This window comes from Macaca thibetana, chromosome 20 (genome assembly GCF_024542745.1).
Source record: "Macaca thibetana thibetana isolate TM-01 chromosome 20, ASM2454274v1, whole genome shotgun sequence".
Taxonomy (NCBI): Eukaryota; Metazoa; Chordata; class Mammalia; order Primates; family Cercopithecidae; genus Macaca; species Macaca thibetana.
In genome coordinates, this window is record NC_065597.1 from 11,410,895 (window position 1) to 11,428,335 (window position 17,441).

At 54.4% G+C, this 17,441-nt stretch overlaps 3 protein-coding genes across 12 annotated transcripts in view; 2 read left to right on the top strand and 1 right to left on the bottom strand.

The window, feature by feature from the left end:
- The window catches only part of NFATC3 (nuclear factor of activated T cells 3), a 155,260-nt gene extending 152,364 nt beyond the window's left edge, over window positions 1-2,896 (top strand). For 2 of the 3 annotated variants that reach the window (XM_050773316.1, XM_050773318.1), the window contains exon 10: window positions 1-2,896. In XM_050773316.1, coding sequence (XP_050629273.1) covers window positions 1-122 — 122 coding nt within the window. In that variant the 3' untranslated portion in view covers window positions 123-2,896. The other variant, XM_050773317.1, reaches the window with a different exon arrangement.
- Window positions 2,758-10,213, bottom strand: ESRP2 (epithelial splicing regulatory protein 2). 4 transcript variants are annotated; one of them, XM_050773330.1, is made up of 15 exons: window positions 9,464-10,213; window positions 9,250-9,378; window positions 7,615-7,728; window positions 7,389-7,503; window positions 6,955-7,053; window positions 6,389-6,443; window positions 6,204-6,314; window positions 5,998-6,130; window positions 5,873-5,915; window positions 5,419-5,720; window positions 5,099-5,311; window positions 4,795-4,993; window positions 4,458-4,644; window positions 4,020-4,185; window positions 2,758-3,946 (listed from the first exon to the last, which is right to left on the bottom strand). In XM_050773330.1, the coding sequence occupies exons 1-15, from the start codon at window positions 9,653-9,655 to the stop codon at window positions 3,857-3,859; spliced, it is 2,148 nt and encodes a 715-aa protein (XP_050629287.1). In that variant the 5' UTR covers window positions 9,656-10,213; the 3' UTR covers window positions 2,758-3,856. The 4 variants fall into 4 exon arrangements, with proteins under 4 accessions (XP_050629287.1, XP_050629288.1, XP_050629290.1 ...); XM_050773331.1 differs by having other exon boundaries at window positions 6,204-6,311; window positions 9,464-9,782; XM_050773332.1 differs by lacking the exon at window positions 2,758-3,946 and having other exon boundaries at window positions 4,094-4,185; window positions 4,913-4,993; window positions 9,464-9,782.
- PLA2G15 (phospholipase A2 group XV) overlaps window positions 9,910-17,441 on the top strand; it is a 26,709-nt gene continuing 19,177 nt past the window's right edge. Inside the window, exons 1-4 of one of the 5 annotated variants that reach the window (XM_050773372.1) lie at window positions 9,910-10,188; window positions 11,182-11,265; window positions 12,429-12,876; window positions 13,004-13,134. The gene's annotated coding sequence lies outside the window, so the exon portion shown is untranslated. Of the gene's footprint in view, window positions 10,189-11,181; window positions 11,266-11,946; window positions 12,384-12,428; window positions 12,877-13,003; window positions 13,135-17,441 lie in introns of those variants that run through there. The other 4 variants (XM_050773376.1, XM_050773373.1, XM_050773374.1 and 1 more) reach the window with 4 other exon arrangements.

A 17,441-nucleotide genomic window follows, 5' to 3' on the forward strand; every position in this document is an offset into this window, starting at 1 on the left:
TGAACGAGATAATTGGGAGAGACATGTCCCAGATTTCTGTTTCCCAAGGAGCAGGGGTGAGCAGGCAGGCTCCCCTCCTGAGTCCTGAGTCCCTGGATTTAGGAAGATCTGATGGACTCTAACAGTGCTCACTGCAGCCTTGTGTCCACCACCAACTTCTCAGCATGTTTCTCTCCTTGGACCTTGGGTTTCCAACTCTGCAGCCTTCAGGTCTGGCACCAGGAGTGGGACTCACCATTTGTGGGGAAAGCAGTGTTCCTCCACCTCAGGCCTTGGGTAGATTTTGTAAAAGAACAGGAGCAGCATAGGCTGTTTGAACTTTGGGGAAACGAGCTTTGCTTTTTATATTTAACTAGGATACTTTTACGTGATGGGTGCTTTGAGTGTGAATGCAGCAGGCTCTTGTTTCCGAGGTGCTGCTTTTGCAGGTGACCTGGTTACTTAGAGAGGATTGGTGATTTGTACTGCTTTATGGTCATTTGAAGGGCCCTTTAGTTTTTATGATAATTTTTAAAATAGGAACTTTTGATAAGACCCTCCAGAAGCAAAAAAAAAAAAAAAAGAAAAAGAAAAAGAAAAAAAAGAAAAAAATCCCAAGCCCACACCTATGCCTCAGAAAGTCAGCATGTGTCCTAAAGATTTTCATAGATTTATAGGAAATAAAGCCAAATGTAGCTCATACCTCTTTATAAAACTAAACTGTTGTTAGATAAAATGAGAAGAGACCATTCCATCATTGAAGTGTTGGAATATAAAAAGACATTCCAGAGCATAGCCTTTTGGTAACTTTCTAGGTAATCTTGCAGTCTCTCCATACTGGCTCCATGTTGAAATTGCTTTTTCCCTCAGGACCCTGGGTTACATGGCTACATTTAAGGTGACTCTGAATGATGGGGTTTTAGCTTGGTCACTTTCATTTCTTGCCATGATAAAAACTAGTAAGCTGTTCAGTGCTCTTCCTATTTGTGTCATCTGGTCCTAGAACCTTTTCCAAACAGGAGCATCTGCCTTTGCTGTTCTGTGACCTTTGAAGTCAGTCTCACGGTGGTTTAGGCAGCTTCGCAGTTGTAATCTTCTCTAGAGGCCAGGCTGTGTGCAGAGCTAAAGCACAGGTGAGCTGTACATCAGCATGGGCAGAGAAAATAGAGGACTCCAGATGGGAAGGTTTTAAGAGTCACACTAGCATGGAAGGCTTATCTGCCATTCTGTTTATAGCCCAAAATGATTCTGACCTACCCTGTCCTGTCTGTATGATCTAAAAACCAGCCTTTTCCCCAGAAGGCTCTGAGCACATCCAGAAGTGATAACCTGACCCTCCACACCAAAGACACCCTGGTGCTGCTGCTGGTGAGACTGGTGTCTAAGGCAGGGCCCAGCAGAAACTGCAGCCTGCTGTCTACCAAAGGAGGTACCCAAGTTGGGTACTTTAAAAAAAAAAAAACCTGCCCTTACCCCTCTCCCTAGTGGGATCTTTTACCTGTTCCTGGGCCTATTACAGAGCCTCTGAAGTTTGCAGTATGCTTTTAAATGAAATAATATACTTCCACTGATTCAGGAAGCAGATTTTTTGAGTGCCTATATGTGAGACAGTGTGCTGGTGGAAGGCCTGATGCTGTTATTCCAGGAGACTGCAGGCCCTTGATGCCAGGACTCTCTCTACTGAGGCCAGTTCAGGCCTGGGAAAGGGAGCTGGCCTATTGCCCACCACCTGTTGTCAGTAGGGTTGGAGCTGTTGACTCAGGATGAGGAAGTATGGTCTTTAAAAAAAAACAAAAATGTATTTCAGATTTCTCCTCTAAAGTTAGAGAAAAAGATCTGTCCTTCAGCAGATCACTGTGGCCCGTCTTGGAGCTGGGTGGTTTCAAATTTTCTTGAAAAGTGAGTTGTGTCACAGAATGTGGATAGTGAGATTTGCTTCTGGGCCTGTGGTTGGAAGCCCACAGCTTCCTTTGGAGGGGCAAGAAGTTGGCCTCTCGATTGACATTCCAGAGAAATGGCCAGACTTGCCTCTACCCTTTTGCCCCTGGTGTAGCTGCCTCACATGGGATTATTGCAAGAGTTCCCCTTGCAATACCCTTTGGGGGCTGCTTTGCTGCCCTCAAGAATTAAAAGCCTCTATGATCCAGAGTTGCTATGCACCAAATTTTGATGCCTTCTAAATACCTTGATGCCTGTAGCACTAGAAATGCTTTCCTATTTAAAATAAACATTAAATTTTAAAATAGAGCTTTGTATACTATGTAAGCATTTTTATATCAGCTTTGTAAAAGCTTTGGTGTTAAGAGTCAATATTTTTTGGCTTTGTAGATAAAGACTTAAATTTTTGTGCAACATAGTGGTGTTAAAGCACACATCCATTGGACTATGCAAATCAATTTATAGTAGCAGCACTGAGCAACTGGGCACGTGCTAGTATGCACCCCCTCCTACTCTAACTGTGCTAGCTCTTGGGTTGAGGAATGGAATGAGTAGCCTTCTGCTTACTGGAGATGCACAGAGAAACATGGCTGAAAACAGCTTTAAAAGGAACATGTCTTCGGGTTCATGTGTGGTGCTGCTGCCCAGGTGTAAACTATCCCCACCCAGGGCCAGCCATTATCACCAGACCTCTTCTGGGCCTGGCTGTGAAGCCTTGTCTTTGGTATTCAGAATGGATCTGTAAGGCTCAGATGGGCTCAAATTGAAACCTTGTGATTTATAAAATGGATGTTTAGTAAAGGAACTGGTTCTCAGTTATGTTTACAGCACTTGGAATTGTGTGTTCTTGTACATTTTGTATTTTAAAACCTTTTATGGGAGTGCGGTGCTCCTTACACAAATACAAAGGGAAGAAGAGCCAGCAGTTGAGGCTCCTCAGTTTTAGTGCTGAAATAATAAACAATGACAGGTCAACAGTCTCCTTAATCTGTCTGAGTGTTCCTGTGCCTGGGGTTGGTGTGGAGCTCCTCACTTTGGGGCAAAGTTAAGGGTCCTGTGGCTTTTAAAAAGTCCATTTGGTTAATAACTTTTCATTTAAGGAAGAGAAAATCGAGTTCCAAATTGCTTCTGAGGCTTCAGTTCTGTACCATTTAATGCGTGCAAAGGACATTCCACGGTGTCTGCTGGGTTCAGGGCAACTGGCTTTCCGAAGGCATACAAGAAAAGTTGGCAAAGTCCCCTTTAAAAGTCAAGCCTGAGTTTTTGTGTGGGGGCCTCCTGCCCCCTAATGTCTTCTGGTGATACTGCAGCACAGTCCATCAAAATAGTTCGTGGTTTTGCCATCTGTTACTCCTTATGCCCACCTCGGGAGGGGCTAGCATCTTTAGGTGGGACCATCCCTGGCACAACATGGTCTCTGAGGTCCAGATATTCTGAGGGTAGGGCTGGCTGTCTCTGCCTCCTTATCCCCCACCAGAGGGACAGGGGGAGGTAGAACATTGGGATCTTTACTCAGAGGCTCAGATGGACCCTTGATTCTCCCAGGAATCATACATTGAAGGTACCAGAGCTTCCATTTTAAAAAAGAAAGCAAGCCTGCCATGGACCTATCAGCCCCACCGTATCTGTTGGCATGGGCCACAGCCAGGACACACTAAAGGGCTCTCCAGGTGCCAGTCAAGATGCCTGGCTCAGGCCATCAGGAGCCAGTTAGCCCCATTCCACCCCTAGCCCTGCATGCAGGGTTCAGCCATTGTCTTTGGGGGAAACAGGCAGAAGAATAAGTGGAGGGTGGAGCTGGGGCTTGGGCTCCTCTAGGTACCTTCTGAGAGCTTTGACAAGCCAGAAAGAAGCTACCAGGTTGAGGGTGCTGGTCTGGATGCAGGAGAGACATGTTCACTGAGGATATCAGCTGGCTCTTACCTCCTGGCTTTCTCTCCTACAAACACACCCATTCCTTGGGGGCTTGTAACACAGTGCGAGGTGGGTCACCAACAGGCATCAGACTGGTGTAGTCATCAGCAGGTAGCTACAGAAGGGATGCAGATTTAGGGCAAAGAGCTCAGCCAGACCCGCCAGGCCCTCCAGCCACACAATCTCACCTGGTAAGCCTGGAAGACGCTAAGCAGATCCTTCATACCAGCTGTGTATGGGACACCCTGCATGCGGACCAAAGCTCCTGGCTGGGACAACACTGAGGTGGGAGCAGAGGCCAGGGCAGCAGTGGGTGTGGTGAGGTAGCCCACAGTGGTGGGGGAGACTGGGGGGCTAGGGTGGGAGAGACAAGGTTTAGTCATGCATGCCACATGTGGCCTAGACCGAGTCCTGTTTCCCTCCTCCCTTGCTTCTGCCTTGTGATTAGTTCAGTTCCTCCTCCCTGAAGCCCCAGCTTCTACAAAGTCATCTTCGATCTGTTTTGTAGATGGCATTAGCCAGCTCCCACCTTACTCCCTTGTCATCTGGTCCAGAAAGGGGATCGTGACCCTTCCCCAGATTGGGACAGGGAGCGGGACTGTGGTGTTCTCTTAGCTGCAGGGTACCTTGGGTAGTAGGCTGTGTAGTTCAGGTAGAGTTGAGTGGCTGGCCCTGGATAGTAGGCAACAGGGCTGGGGGCAGCAGGTACCCTGGCAGCTGGGAGCAGTGCTGAAGAGGGGTATAGAGCTGCCGTCTCCGTGGGAATGAGGGTTGGGGTGGCTTGGAAGGTGGCGTAGGTAGGTGGTGAGAGGCCTAGAGACAGAAGGAAAAAGTGCATGTGCACGGAGCCTAGCACTGCCCTGGGTGGGGCAGCCAGAAAGGAGTTCCCGCTATACAAAGTAGTAGGGGCTTACAACAGCCTGACTCCCACAGGCCTCCTTCCCTAGCCCCTAGGGCACTCACAGGGCAGCTTGCAGGGCGGAGGGGACATGCCACTGCGGCCCAAGGTGCCCCCCATCAGCACACGGCTCATCTCCTCTGTGGAACAGGGGACCACCTCCACGTAGCGTTCCTTCATCACCTTCTTATGGCAACGCTGAGCAGTAGCTAGGGCTCGCTCTGCTGATGTCATCTGGATGAAGGCATCGCCCGATGGCCGGCCCTGTGCACACCATCTTGTGAGCAGTTTGTCATGTGTAAGGGTGCCTTACCCCTAACACACACCCCTTCCCATTGATGTGTTCCCCCTACCAAGCAGTGGCCTCACCTGCTGGTTGAGCACCATGTGCACACCATGGGGCCGGATGTCAGCTGCTGCCTCCCCCAGAAAGCTCAGGATGTCTTCAATGGTGGCCGTGTAGGGCAGGCCTCGGAGGCGTACACAGTCCCTCCCAGTCCCAGGTGCCAGTGGGAAGGGGATGGGCAGCAGTGGGGCAGTCAGTGTGGGAAGGAGTGGGCCAGATGCATAGCGGTTCAAGACCTAGTAAGGAAGGCAGCAACAGACTGGTCATGCCAAGTAGGATGGGGGCACAGAGGGCCACCCTAGAGTAACAGTACTTCTAGGGGTGGAAAGCCCTGGGTGCTCACCTGCTGCACCTCGGCTGCAGTGCTCCGGAAGAGTTCAATGTATCGCTTACCCAGCATGCCCTTGTGCCTGCGCAGTGCAGCCTGTGCCAGCTCCTCACAAGCAAAGAGGGCGAAGGCGTCACCAGTCGGCCGGCCGTCAGGGTGGCGCACAAAGAGCAGCCCCTCGGCACCCCCAGTCACTGGGCACTCTGGCCCCAGGAAGCCTAGCACGTCCATTGGCCCAGCCGAGAAGGGCAGTCCTCGCAGCCGCAAGATCACTTGGTCTTCCCGTGACAAGAAACGAGCCACCTCTAGTGATGTGCCTGTGTGGGGGACATGGGAGTCACCTGCTGACTTCACTCGTGCCCCTTCAGACACTCACCCATGCAGGGGAGCAGGCAGGCAAGGGGGTGGTGGGGAAGTGAGATATGGATCAAGGACCAGGGGAGCCAGGCCCTGTTTGGGGTATACTCACCCCCTGCGATCTTTACAAATTCCTCCCCTGTCGCCTTATACACCTGTGGGTACAGAGAGCAGCAGCCCGTGGGTCTCAGGCCTGGCTCAGATTGGCCCTGCTCCGCTCCCAGCCCAAAGCCCCACCTCAATATAGCGGACGCCCATGTGATGCTTGTGTCTCTGCAGCGCTAGGTCCCGCTGCTCGCTGTCCACAAAGCGGATGAGGGCCTCACCATTTCTGCGGCCCTGGGCGTTGAGGCAGAGCGCTACACCACCCCTGTGGAGCCAGTGCTGTTAGTGCCTCCTGGGTAGGCCTGTCCAGTTGGGCCCACCCACCCCACCACACCCACCTGGCCACGTTGAGCCCTTTGAAGAAGCGAGCCACGTCCTGGTCTGATGACTGCCAGGGCAACCCACGAGCCCGTACCACAGTCTCACTGTCCACCACATCTGCCTTGCTGCTGTAGGGGCAGGGCACAGTGCTGTCAGAGCTATCCAGCTGTTGTCACCCCCTAGCCCCTGCTCCCACACTCACCAAGGCCCCGTCTCATATTTCTGCTTTATCACCTCAGGCTTCGAAAACAATTGACCTGAGAAAAGATGGTGTGGGGGTCAGCAGGGTCTGCTGGAGAGGGGTCTCCCCACCAAGTTCTGCAAAAAGAGGACAGTTGAGGGAGATGAAGAAATGACAGGCTGAGCGCAGTGGCTCAGGCCTATAATCCCAGCACTTTGGGAGGTCAAGGTGGGTGGATCATTTGCGGTCAGGAGTTCGAGACCAGCCTGGCCAACATGGTGAAACCCAGTCTCGACTAAAAATACAAAAATTAGCCAGGCGTGGTGGCGAGCGCCTGTAATCCCAGCTACTCTGGGGGCTGAGGCAGGAGAATAACTTGAACCCGGAAAGTGGAGGTTGCAGTGAGCTGAGTTTGCACCACTGCACTCTAGCCTAGGCTACAGAGCAAGGCTCTGTCACAAAGAAAAAGAAGAAATGACAAAGAGGCTTCCCCTGTGGTCTCTTAGAGAAGGTCACAGTGGGGAGGAGTAATAGGCCGGCATTCGTCATCCCTGAGAACAGGTGACAGGCAGTGAGGGAAAACTTACTGCTGGACTCTTTGAGTAGATCGAGGATAACAGCTACCATTGTCTTCACTTCCCAGACCCCAAAGTCATCCTCTGTGGCATCTGTCTCCAGTCCTAAATCTATGGGTAGAGAAGTGACAGTGAAGATAGCATAAGCACGAATCCTGTTTACCCCTGGGCCCAACTCCCCTCCATAGACACATGCTGGAGACCAGCATATACATCTGTTTTGGCCCATTTCATGTGTGCACTTACAGATCCCCAGTCCAGACATAGACACATACCCACATTCCAAACTCATCCTAGCACAGACACACAGACACAGGTACACTCAGGGACTTAGCAGATGATGCAGACTTGCATGTGTCCATATTACCCACCCACCAGCATGCGCATACTCAGATACATGTACCCACAGTGACTTGTCCACCCTAACCCTTCTGGGTCACAGATACCCTGTGCCATGGTGGCCACAGTGAGGTCCCTGGCAGGGCAGGTACTTGGATGTTGCATATGGAACTCTCTTCGGAGGTCATAGAAGGAGAAGAATGTGTCGGGGAGCACCAGGTTCTGGGGGCACATAGGATTGGGGATGAGTGCCCTGCCCACCCTCAGGACAACAGGGGTCCTGGGACCCTTACTGACCCTGCCCCCCTGCCCGGTTTTCCTTCAGGGGCATACCTTCCTGGAGGCCTCAGGGTGCAGGACCTGTCGCAATAGCTGCTGCCCATCAGTGCAGAGCATGTAGGGGCCCCCGCCCAGCAGAGCCACATCCCCATTCACCAGCTGTGAGAACTGGGGATAGGGAGTGGGGAGAGAGAAACACACAGATTCACAGCTGGGCAGGCAGGAAGTGAGGGTAGGAGGAGGAAGGAGGCAGGCTGCAAAGCTGGTTCAGCCAGATGTTCAACCCTATCCTGCCTGGGAAGAAGAGGCCACACCTGCTGAGCCTAGCCCTATGTCCCTTCCCCTCAACCCCCAACCTTGTTCCAGTCCACTGTCACCTCCTCCAGGCCAAATGAGGGCAATCACACATAACCCAAGCCCTCAACACACACACTCCAGGAGTTTGGAGTGGGGCCAGAGCAAACACCTGGAGTGGGACAAGCAGGTGGGAAGAGGCGGAGCAAAGCAGGTTAAACCTGTCTCTGACCAGGCACCACCCTCAGACAGGTGGGGGAGGCCCAGTCCTGCCTGAGGCCCAGAAGGCTCATGGTCAATGGCAGCCCCGCCTCCAGGTCTGACCAACCGAGGGGCAGAGAAACTCCAAGGACAGAGCTCCACACTTGGACATCAGGGGCAGCATGAGCTTTGACCCACACCCTATCGACCGGCTGGCACTGAGCTGTTTGCTCATAGAGGGGGTGGCACTCCTGAGGCTGCCCAGCCCTCCCCCAGCCTCCATGCTGGCTGGAGAAGTATAAGCACTAATCACTGACCCACGGACCCTCCCTGCCAATTCCGTGAAACTTTACAACCTGAGGCTGACAGAGCAAGGCAACCCAGCTCTCCTCCAGCAAACTCCCCAAGTGAAGGGCCCAAAGCCCTTCTGAAACAAAGAATCATCATCGTGGTGCCTCCTCATCAGGAACCACAAGAGTTGTTGGAAGATGAAAGAATGTGTGCGTATAAAGGACTTAGACTATTACACTCAAGAGTCAGACACAGAGTGAGCGACGTAGTGAAGATAAGGAAAAGAAAACAGCAATGGAAACCACCTCCCACTTCAGCTAGGGCAGGAAGCACCCCAGGCCTTTGCACTCAGCAGGCAGATAGTCCCCCAGGCCAGGCCGGGACAGCGCCCACGCCTGGCCAGCCGGCCGGGACAGGCCTAGACGAGCAGTTTACACCTGGCGGCGTCTACCTCTAGGGCCGACACCGCCCTACGCCTCCACTCCAGCGGCTCCCAAGCGGGCCGAAGACGCGGGCGGCAAGGACTGGCGACCTATATGGGCCCCTCGACCCTTTTCGCTTCCGACTGCGGCTCAGGGAGACCTGACCCAGCAGGTCTCCCAAAGGCGTCTCGGCCTCGCTCCCCGGGCGGGAACTGGGGATGGATCCCAAAGCCTGCGTCCCAATCCCTTCGGTAGGAGTAGGTTCCTGCAATGGTTGAAAAGTAAGGCGCCCAGGGGAATGGCCGGCACGCGCGGATGAAAGGGACACGCACACGCGAGAGTCGCTCAAAGTTTCAAACAAGACCCAGTCCTGCCGCCCGGTCCGGTTGGTTGCGGCACGCCAGGTCTAGCCTCCGGCAGCCTCTCCCGCCCAGAAATGTCCTCACGGCCAGGCCGTGCCGCCACCCACCCCAGCGCTCACCTGCTGCAGCACCTTGTCCAGCGGCTCTGCCCGCGCCAGGCTGTCGGCGCTCAGGCCGCTAGCCTCGCGGCATTGCGTACTCAGTGCGGCCGCCTCGGCGCGAACCAGAGATTTGTGCAGCGTCCCCACCTGTGAGCGGCGGGGGAAACCGATCAGCCGCGCCCCTCGACCCCGGAAGCTCCCTGGGGACCTCACCGCCTCCTTTCCACCCTACCTGGCGGCTCCGCGGCTCAACCACTTGCCAGACTAGGAGGATTAAGTCGGTCTCATCCGAGCCCAGGTCTCGTCCCAGCGCACCCGCCGTAGCCCCGAACAGGACGACCAGTGATCCGGGACAGGGGCAGGGGTCTGCGGCGGGGTCAGCCCCGGGGTCAGGGCCTGGGGGCGGGGGCGGCGGCGGAGTCATGGCCGCAGAGGAAGGCGGCGCTCGGCCAGACACACGCGGACCGACGAGGCGCACGCAGGCACCGACCGACGGCAGACGCGGATCAGCTTGGGCGGGACACCGTGTGTCGGGGGCGGCACCTGCGGCCCGGCTGGCTCAGTGGGCGCTGCCGAGACCCGCCCGTGGCGCCCCGCGGGGCGGGGCGGCTACCGGCCCACGCCCTCTCCAGGCTAGTTACCTGCCTGCCCCGCCGGCCACGTGACCGGGGCGGCCCCGGGAACCTTGGGGGAGGGCCGCCACAACCCAGCCCAGGACGCAAGAACTCATAATCCCGGTGTGGGTGTACGCTCAGGATCCGGATTCCTGCTTCTAGGGCTGGTCCTGCCTGATTCTTGGGGCTAACCCGTTCTTCGCTCTCCCCCCACTCTTCCCCAGGGGCCGTCAGGCCTCTGCAAAGGACCATGCAAGAGGCCTTCTCTACTCCGAGAGAGTCACACAGGACCTATGGAAGGCGCCAGGAGGCAGTCTAGGGGCTGTGGGGGTCACCACGGCAGGTCTGGGGTTGATGGAAGTCAAAGGGTCAAGGGGGCGGCGAGAGTTGCCGGGTATCACCCTGTGGGGGGATCACCAGAAGTCAGCTGGGAAAGGGGAGGGCGGCGGGAACATCAGGGTTGTTAGAGCTGTGGGGTGGTCACCAGGGATCACAGGTAAGGGTTTGTCCATGCAGACGCTAGGGCCGAGCGGTAGCCTGGCACTGAGAAGTCGTTGTGGGTTGGAAGTGAGCAGGCCTCAATGCTGGGGAAAGGAACCCCCCCAACCCCAGAGAGCTGCACCCTAGACAAGGCTGAGAGGGGTAGAAGGGGCCTGGAGCCTCGGAACTCCCACGTGTGGGGGCCTGCCTGCTTTCGTCCCTTTCTCGACGATGGAGAAGCTGCCTGGAGATTGCGAGCGCTCTGGCGGATGGGGGAGCTAGCGTTGAGCGTGTGTGCGCGCGTGCGGGCTGCGGATCCTCCCTTTTCCATCCCTCACCTACAACCCCATTGACAGTCCCGCGTTGGGGGCTCCCAGTGCCCCCTTCGCCCAGTGGAGCTTGGTGAGGCTCCTTTATGGTGCATTTCCCGGCCGTTCCTTACTTTCCCAAACTCTCCCAGGGAGGTGACTGAGAAACTGAATAAGTGACTGAGAAACTGAATAATCCAGCAGGAAGGAGGGGGCTCCAGCCTGGCGGGAACTGAGTCACGCGGTTGCCTAGCCCGACTCGAGACTGAGACAGGAGCCACGCCACGCGCTTTCGGACAAGGAGGGTGCTGCGTCCCCGCCCCCGGACAATGGAGAGAGCGGAGCACCCTGGCGCATCCCCAGAGCTCATGCCCGGGGAAGGGGCGAGGCCCGGGGCTAGAGAGCTCGGCGTAGCTCCACTTGGCAGCTAAAGAAACAGGCGCCCGGGACGGAAATGACTCCCGCCCGGACACGGCGACAGGGAGAGAAAGGAAAGTGCATCCTTCGCCCGGCGGGTTCGAGCCACTAGCACTTTACTTTCCTTACAGGTGGAGGCGGGCCTTGGTGCGCGGCTGCCCATCTCCGGACCGCCCACCCGGGCACTGGCCCATGTGTCTCTTCCCCCGGAAACGGTAAGCAAATCAGGCGCGGGGGGAAGGGAGAACGTTGCTCTTCGGACCCCGCCTCCCGATAAGCCCGGAATGTCAAATATTTGTTCGCGGGGCGGGGCGCATCCGCGAGTAAGGCTCCTCCCCCTCCCGCCCCGTAGCGCGCCTGCGCCTGGCGGAGGCGGCCCTTCCTGCGGCCACGCCCTTCCAGACAATTTCCATGAACCTGTGTCCCTAACCCCCGCAGTCCTAAAGCTCCACAGAAGCACGTCGTTTCCTCCTCGGCTCCTGTCTGGGTTCCACTCCTACAGCACAGGGTCACAGCGTCCCCGCCCGGGGGTCCGGGCGCTACTCGGTCTCCATTTCGTCCCTCCTGGCGACCTCATCTGTGCAGCCTCTAGGCCCTTTTTCCTCTTCAGCGTGGGTCTCGACACTCACTCTTCACGGAAGCCTCGTTCGCGAGGTGACTGCTCCGTTGTGGCGTCTCTGGCCGTCCTGAGCGCTTTCCCATGGATGACGCGCTTATGCGTGCCCAAGTTGCCGCTGGGTCGTGAACCTGAGGCGCGGGCTGGTAGCGCAGTGCGACTCCCCTAAACTACCCCGAGAGCCCATCCGGCCGGCCCCATAGCAAGACAACTCCTGTCGCTTGGATTCTTTATATTTTTTATTTTTTTAAATTTTTATTATTCTTTTCTTTAAGACGGAGTTTCGCTCTTGTTGCCCAGACAGGAGTGCAATGGCGCGATCTCGGCTTACTGCAACCTCCACTTCCCAGGTTCAAGTGATTCTCCTGCCTCAGCCTCCCAAGTAGCTGGGATTACAGGCATGCACCACCACGCCTGTGCTTCTTTAGTAGAGACTGGGTTTCACCATGTTGATCAGGCTGGATGGTCTTGAACTCCTGACCTCAAGTGATACACACACCTCGGCCTCCCAAAGTACTGGGATTACAGGCGTGAGCCCGGCATATTCTATTTATTTATTTATTTATTTATTTATTTATTTATTTATTTTTGAGACAGGGTCTCACTCTGTCGCCCAGGCTGGAGTGCAACAGCGCAATCTCTGATCACAGCAGCCGCAACATCCCCGGGGCCCAAGCGATCCGCCCACCTCAGCCTTCCAAGTTGCTGGGACCACAGGTGTGCGCCGCCACCACGCCCGGCTAATTTTTGTATTTTTTGCAGAGACGGGGTCTCGCCATGTTGACCAGGCTGGTCTCGAAATAAGCCCACCTCGGCTTCCCGAAGGGCTAGAATTACAGGCGTGAGCCACCGCGGGCCCAGCTCCAACCCTTGGATTCTTCTTTAAAAACCAAATTCGTTTAAATACCGGGCCGGAGGGTGCGGTCCTGCTTTGCTGAGATCCCTTACTCATCTTCAGATGAGTCCTCCCAGATCACCCCATTATTACTAAACAACCCACACTGCTAACCCTAACCGTCCCTCATTGCTTCTTTCTGCCCCCCCGACCCCCCCAACTTAACCAACTTATAACTTGTTTTTTAATCGTTTATTGTCTCCCTGCTCCATCATCCCATCCTCGAAGATAGAGGCTTACCCCCATTGCCTGTCACTGAATGAATGAACCGTTGTCTAAGGCTAGCTGCTTCTGCCATAGGGTATTTCAGCAATGGTAAGACACAGGCCTTCGCAGTAGGGTCTCATCTGTGTCCTTTCCTCCTCTCCAGTCCTGCCCCTTGTCTAGTTAACCCCAGTTCTTCCTCCAGAATTTTTTTTTTTTTTTTTTTTTTTTTTTCTAGAGTCTGCTCCGTGCCCCAGGTTAGAGTGCAATGATCCCGGCTCACTGCAACCTCCGCCTCCCGGGTTGACGCGATTCTTCTGCCTCAGCCTTCCGAGTAGCTGGGACTACAGGCGCACGCCACCATGCTCGGTTAATTTTTATTTTTTATTTATTTATTTTTGTTGTTGTTGTTGAGACGGAGTCTTGCTTTGTCACCCAGGCTGGAGTGCAGTGGCCGGATCTCAGCTCACTGCAAGCTCCGCCTCCCGGGTTTGCACCATTCTCCTGCCTCAGCCTCCCGAGTAGCTGGGACTACAGGTGCCCGCCACCTCGCCCGGCTAGTTTTTTGTATTTTTTTTTAGTAGAGACGGGGTTTCACCGTGTTAGCCAGGATGGTCTCGATCTCCTGACCTCGTGATCCGCCCGTCTCGGCCTCCCAAAGTGCTGGGATTACAGGCTTGAGCCACCGCGCCCGGCCAATTTTTATATTTTTAATAAAGATGGGATTTCCCCATATTGACCAGGCTGGTCTCGAACTCCTGACCTCGTGATCCGTCCGCCTCGGCCTCCCAAAGTGTTGGGATTACAGGCGTGAGCCACTGCTCCCGGCCTTCCTCCAGATTTTCTACCTTCCGCAGCAGGGGTCCCCTCTGTAGTTTTGAGATTTCTGTACTTCTCTGAAAATTGTCTCCCACCCCCACCCCACTCCTCGCTCCCCTGGGGTTCATGAATTAATGAATAGGAGATTGGTACGGCAGAGAGGTAGGCAAGGCCCCCATGGCCCAGGCCGCCCGAGGTCAGACGCCTTTCTCAAAACCGCGTGCCAGATATTTGGAAGAAAGGACTGTGTTCCGTGGGCCTCATACTCGCAAAATTTTACCCTCACCTTGGCTCTCAGACCTGCCTGGGTTGGACCCCTAAAGGCAGCCGGCGCTGTGGCTGCGGGGACATGAAAGCCCGGGCAGATACAGGGTGTAAGGCGGGAAGTGCGGCGGGTCTCGGGAACCTCCAGGGCGTCTAGGAGCGGTGCGAAAACACCCTCCCTCCTTCCCTTCCCCGCCAGGAAAGATCTCGCAGTGCAAGAGGATTCGACGCTGGGGAACACCGCAGAGATCCACACTTGCCTGCCCAGACCCGTCCCCTCTCTCAGCGACCCTCCTTGAGAGGGTGAGAGCATGGCATGTGGGGGCCACCCCACTAGGCAGCGCGTTGGGCCCCACCTGCTGAGTTGGGATCCCCGCACCTGTGCAGAGTGGCTGCAGAGCACACGCCAGAGGGCGCGCTGACTCCGTTGCTAGAAGCGGAGGGGGAGGGGCGTGCGCTCGAGGTCGAGCAAAGCACCAGGACAGTGGTGACAAAGGGGTCCCCTCGATGCCATCAGGCCAATACCCTCTGGCTTTATTTTTATTTTATTTTGAGACGGAGTTTTGTTCTTGTCTTCCAGGCTGGAGTGCAATGGCGCGATCTCGGCTCACTGCAACTTCCGCCTCCTGGGTTCAGGCCATTCTCCTACCTCAGTCTCCTGAGTAGCTGGGATTACAAGCGCCCGCCACTACGCCCGGCTAATTTTTGTATTTTTAGTAGAGACGGGGTTTCACCATGTTAGCCAGGCTGATTTCAAACTCCTGACCTCAGGTGATCTGCCCGCCTCCACCTCCCAAAGTGCTGGGATTATAGGCGTGAGCCACTGCGCCTGGCCTATTTTATTTTGCTTTATTTTATTTTATTTTTTTGAGACAGAGTCTTGCTGTGTCAACCAGGCTGGAGTGCAGCGGCAGGATCTTGGCTCACTGCAACCTCCGCCTCCCGGGTTCAAGCGATTCTCCTGCCTCAGCCTCCTGAGTAGCTGAGATTACAGGCGTGCACCACCACGCCTGGCTAATTTTTTGTATTTTTAGTAGAGACAGGGTTTCGCTACGTTGCGCAGGCTAGTCTTAAACTTCTGAACTCAGGCAATCTGCCCGCCTCAGCCTCCCAAAGTGCTAGGATTACAGGTGTGAGCCACCGTGCCCAGACTTTTATTTTATATTATTTTATTGAAACGGAGTTTCCCTCTGTCGCCCAGGCTGGAGTGCAGCGGCATGATCTCTGTTCTGGGCTCTTTGCCTCCAGGGTTCTGTTGTGGCTGGATCAGTGTTAGGCCTCTCCTGGCTGCAGGGAGACTGGCTGCAGAGGAATGGGGACCTGCTGAGCCATGAGCTTTAGGGAGATTCCACCGGCCTCTAAATGGACTCAGCTTTGGCCACCAAATGAGCCTGGAAGCCCTGGTCTTAGTTTGGTTGCCTCAAGCCCAGGATCCACCTAGTTCTGGTACAGGAGCTTGGAGCTTAGGACAGCGAGAGGGAGTGCAAAGGGCCCAGTAGCAGGAGGGGTGAAGGGTGTTGGCTGTGTGCTCACCCAAGGAAGATACCACAACTGGACTGGCTCCTTAGTCTCCGGATTTATTCTGTTGAAAAGAATCAAACTCTGTAAAATATTTGGACACTTTTTTTTTAGATGGAGTCTTGCTCTGCCTCCCAGGCTGGAGTGCAGTGATGTGATATTGGCTCATTGCAACCTCCGCCTCCCAGGTTCAAGTGATTCTCCTGCCTCAGCCTCCTGAGTAGCTGGGACTACAGGTGCCCGCCACCATGGCCAGCTAATTTTTCTATTTTTGTAGAGATGGGTTTCGCCATGTTGGCCACCAGGCTAGTTTCAAACTCCTGACCTCAGATGATCAGACCTTTAAAAGTTGCTAGACTCTTAATCTTTTCAGGATTGGGAGGGCCTGGAAGAAAAAGAACTAGCTATGTTAATATAATTTCTTTTTTTTTTTTTTTTGAGACGGAGTCTCACTCTGTCGCCTAGGCTGGAGTGCAGTTGTAGCAGGACCAGCGGCAGACAAAACTCCTCAGACACCTAGTTAAAGAAGGAAGGGGTTTATTTGGCCGGGGGCATCGGCAAGACTTCTGTCTCAAGAGCCGAGTTCCCCGAGTGAGCAATTCCTGTCCCTTTTAAGGGCTCACAACTCTAAGGGGGTGCACGTGAGAGGGTCGTGATTGATTGAGCAAGCAGGGGGTACGTGACTGGGGGCTGCATGCACTGGTAATTAGATTGGAACAAAACAAGATAGGGATTTTCACAGTGCATTCCTATACAATGTCTGTCATCTACAGATAACAGAACCAATTAGGTCAGGGGTCGATCTTTAACCACCAGGCCCAGGGTACGGTGCCGGGCTGTCTGCCTGTGGATTTCATTTCTGCCTTTTAGTTTTACTTCTTCTTTCTTTGGAGGCAGAAATTGGGCATAAGATGATATGAGGGGTAATCTCCTCCCTTACAGTGGCGCCATCTCGCCTCACTGCAAGCTCCGCCCCCAGGTTCACGCCATTCTCCTGCCTCAGCCTCCCAAGTAGCTGGGACTACAGGTGCCCGCCACCACGCCCGGCTAATTTTTTGTATTTTTATTAGAGATGGGGTTTCACGGTGTTAGCCAGGATGGTTTCAATCTCCTGACCTTGTGATCCACCCGCCTCCCAAAGTGCTGGGATTATAGGCGTGAGTCACCGTGCCAGGCCAATAGAGATTCTTTACAGATGCAAATTTTCCTCCACAAAGGACAGTTGTGCAGGGCCATTTCAAAGTATGGCAAAGAAACATTGTTTTGGAATATTTTGACTTTCTTGTCACCTAATGTTATGCCAGAGTCAGATTGCAAAGTCCCGATATATAGGATTAAATAAAACCCATCCAATGAGAATTTATGGTTTGTAGGGCAAACCATACAATTTGAGATAGTAATTTGAGCAAGATTTCAAAAAAAATCAGGGCCGGGCCTGATGGCTCACATCTGTAATCCCAGCACTTTGGGAGACCTAGGTGGGCGGATCACCTGAGTTCAGGAGTTCAAGACCAGCCTGGCCAACATGGCGAAACCTTGTCTCTACTAAAAAATACAAAAATTAGCTGGGCGTGGTGGCGGGTGCCTGTAGTCCCAGCTACTCGGGAGGCTGAGGCAGGAGAATGGCATAAACCTGGGAGGCGGAGCTTGCAGTGAGCTGAGATCCGGCCACTGCACTCCAGCCTGGGCGACAGAGCGAGACTCCGTCTCAAAAAAAAAAAAAAAAAAAAAAAAACAGTGTCAGCCTGGCATGTGGAGAACGACCCACAGGAACGAGGGTGTGCATTGGGACATCAGTGATGAGGCTGTTGTGGGAATAGGGTAGTGTGGTTTGGGAAGGGTAGAGCTGGCTAGCCCTTATGACCACCTGAGTTGTGGTTCTGAGAAGCATGGAGGCATCCAGAGCTCAGGATGATGCCAAGTCTGCAGCCTGGGGGATCAGGTGGATGGCAGACTTATTGTGAAAAGGGAGGACCTCACCTTCTGACTCTTCTCCACAGTGCCAGCATGGGTCATTGCTGACTAGGCCTTGCCATCCTGCCCCTAATGGCTGTGGTTCCTAACACATGCAGGGC

Excerpts from the sequence above, each read along its gene's own strand:
- ESRP2 (XM_050773330.1), bottom strand. The coding sequence starts at position 9,655 with ATGACTCCGCCGCCGCCCCCGCCCCCAGGCCCTGACCCCGGGGCTGAC. Across the intron at positions 7,504-7,614 it reads ACCCTGAGGCCTCCAGGAAG|AACCTGGTGCTCCCCGACAC; the intron begins GTATGCCCCTGA and ends ATGTGCCCCCAG. Across the intron at positions 6,444-6,954 it reads TCTACTCAAAGAGTCCAGCA|GTCAATTGTTTTCGAAGCCT; the intron begins GTAAGTTTTCCC and ends ATCTTTTCTCAG.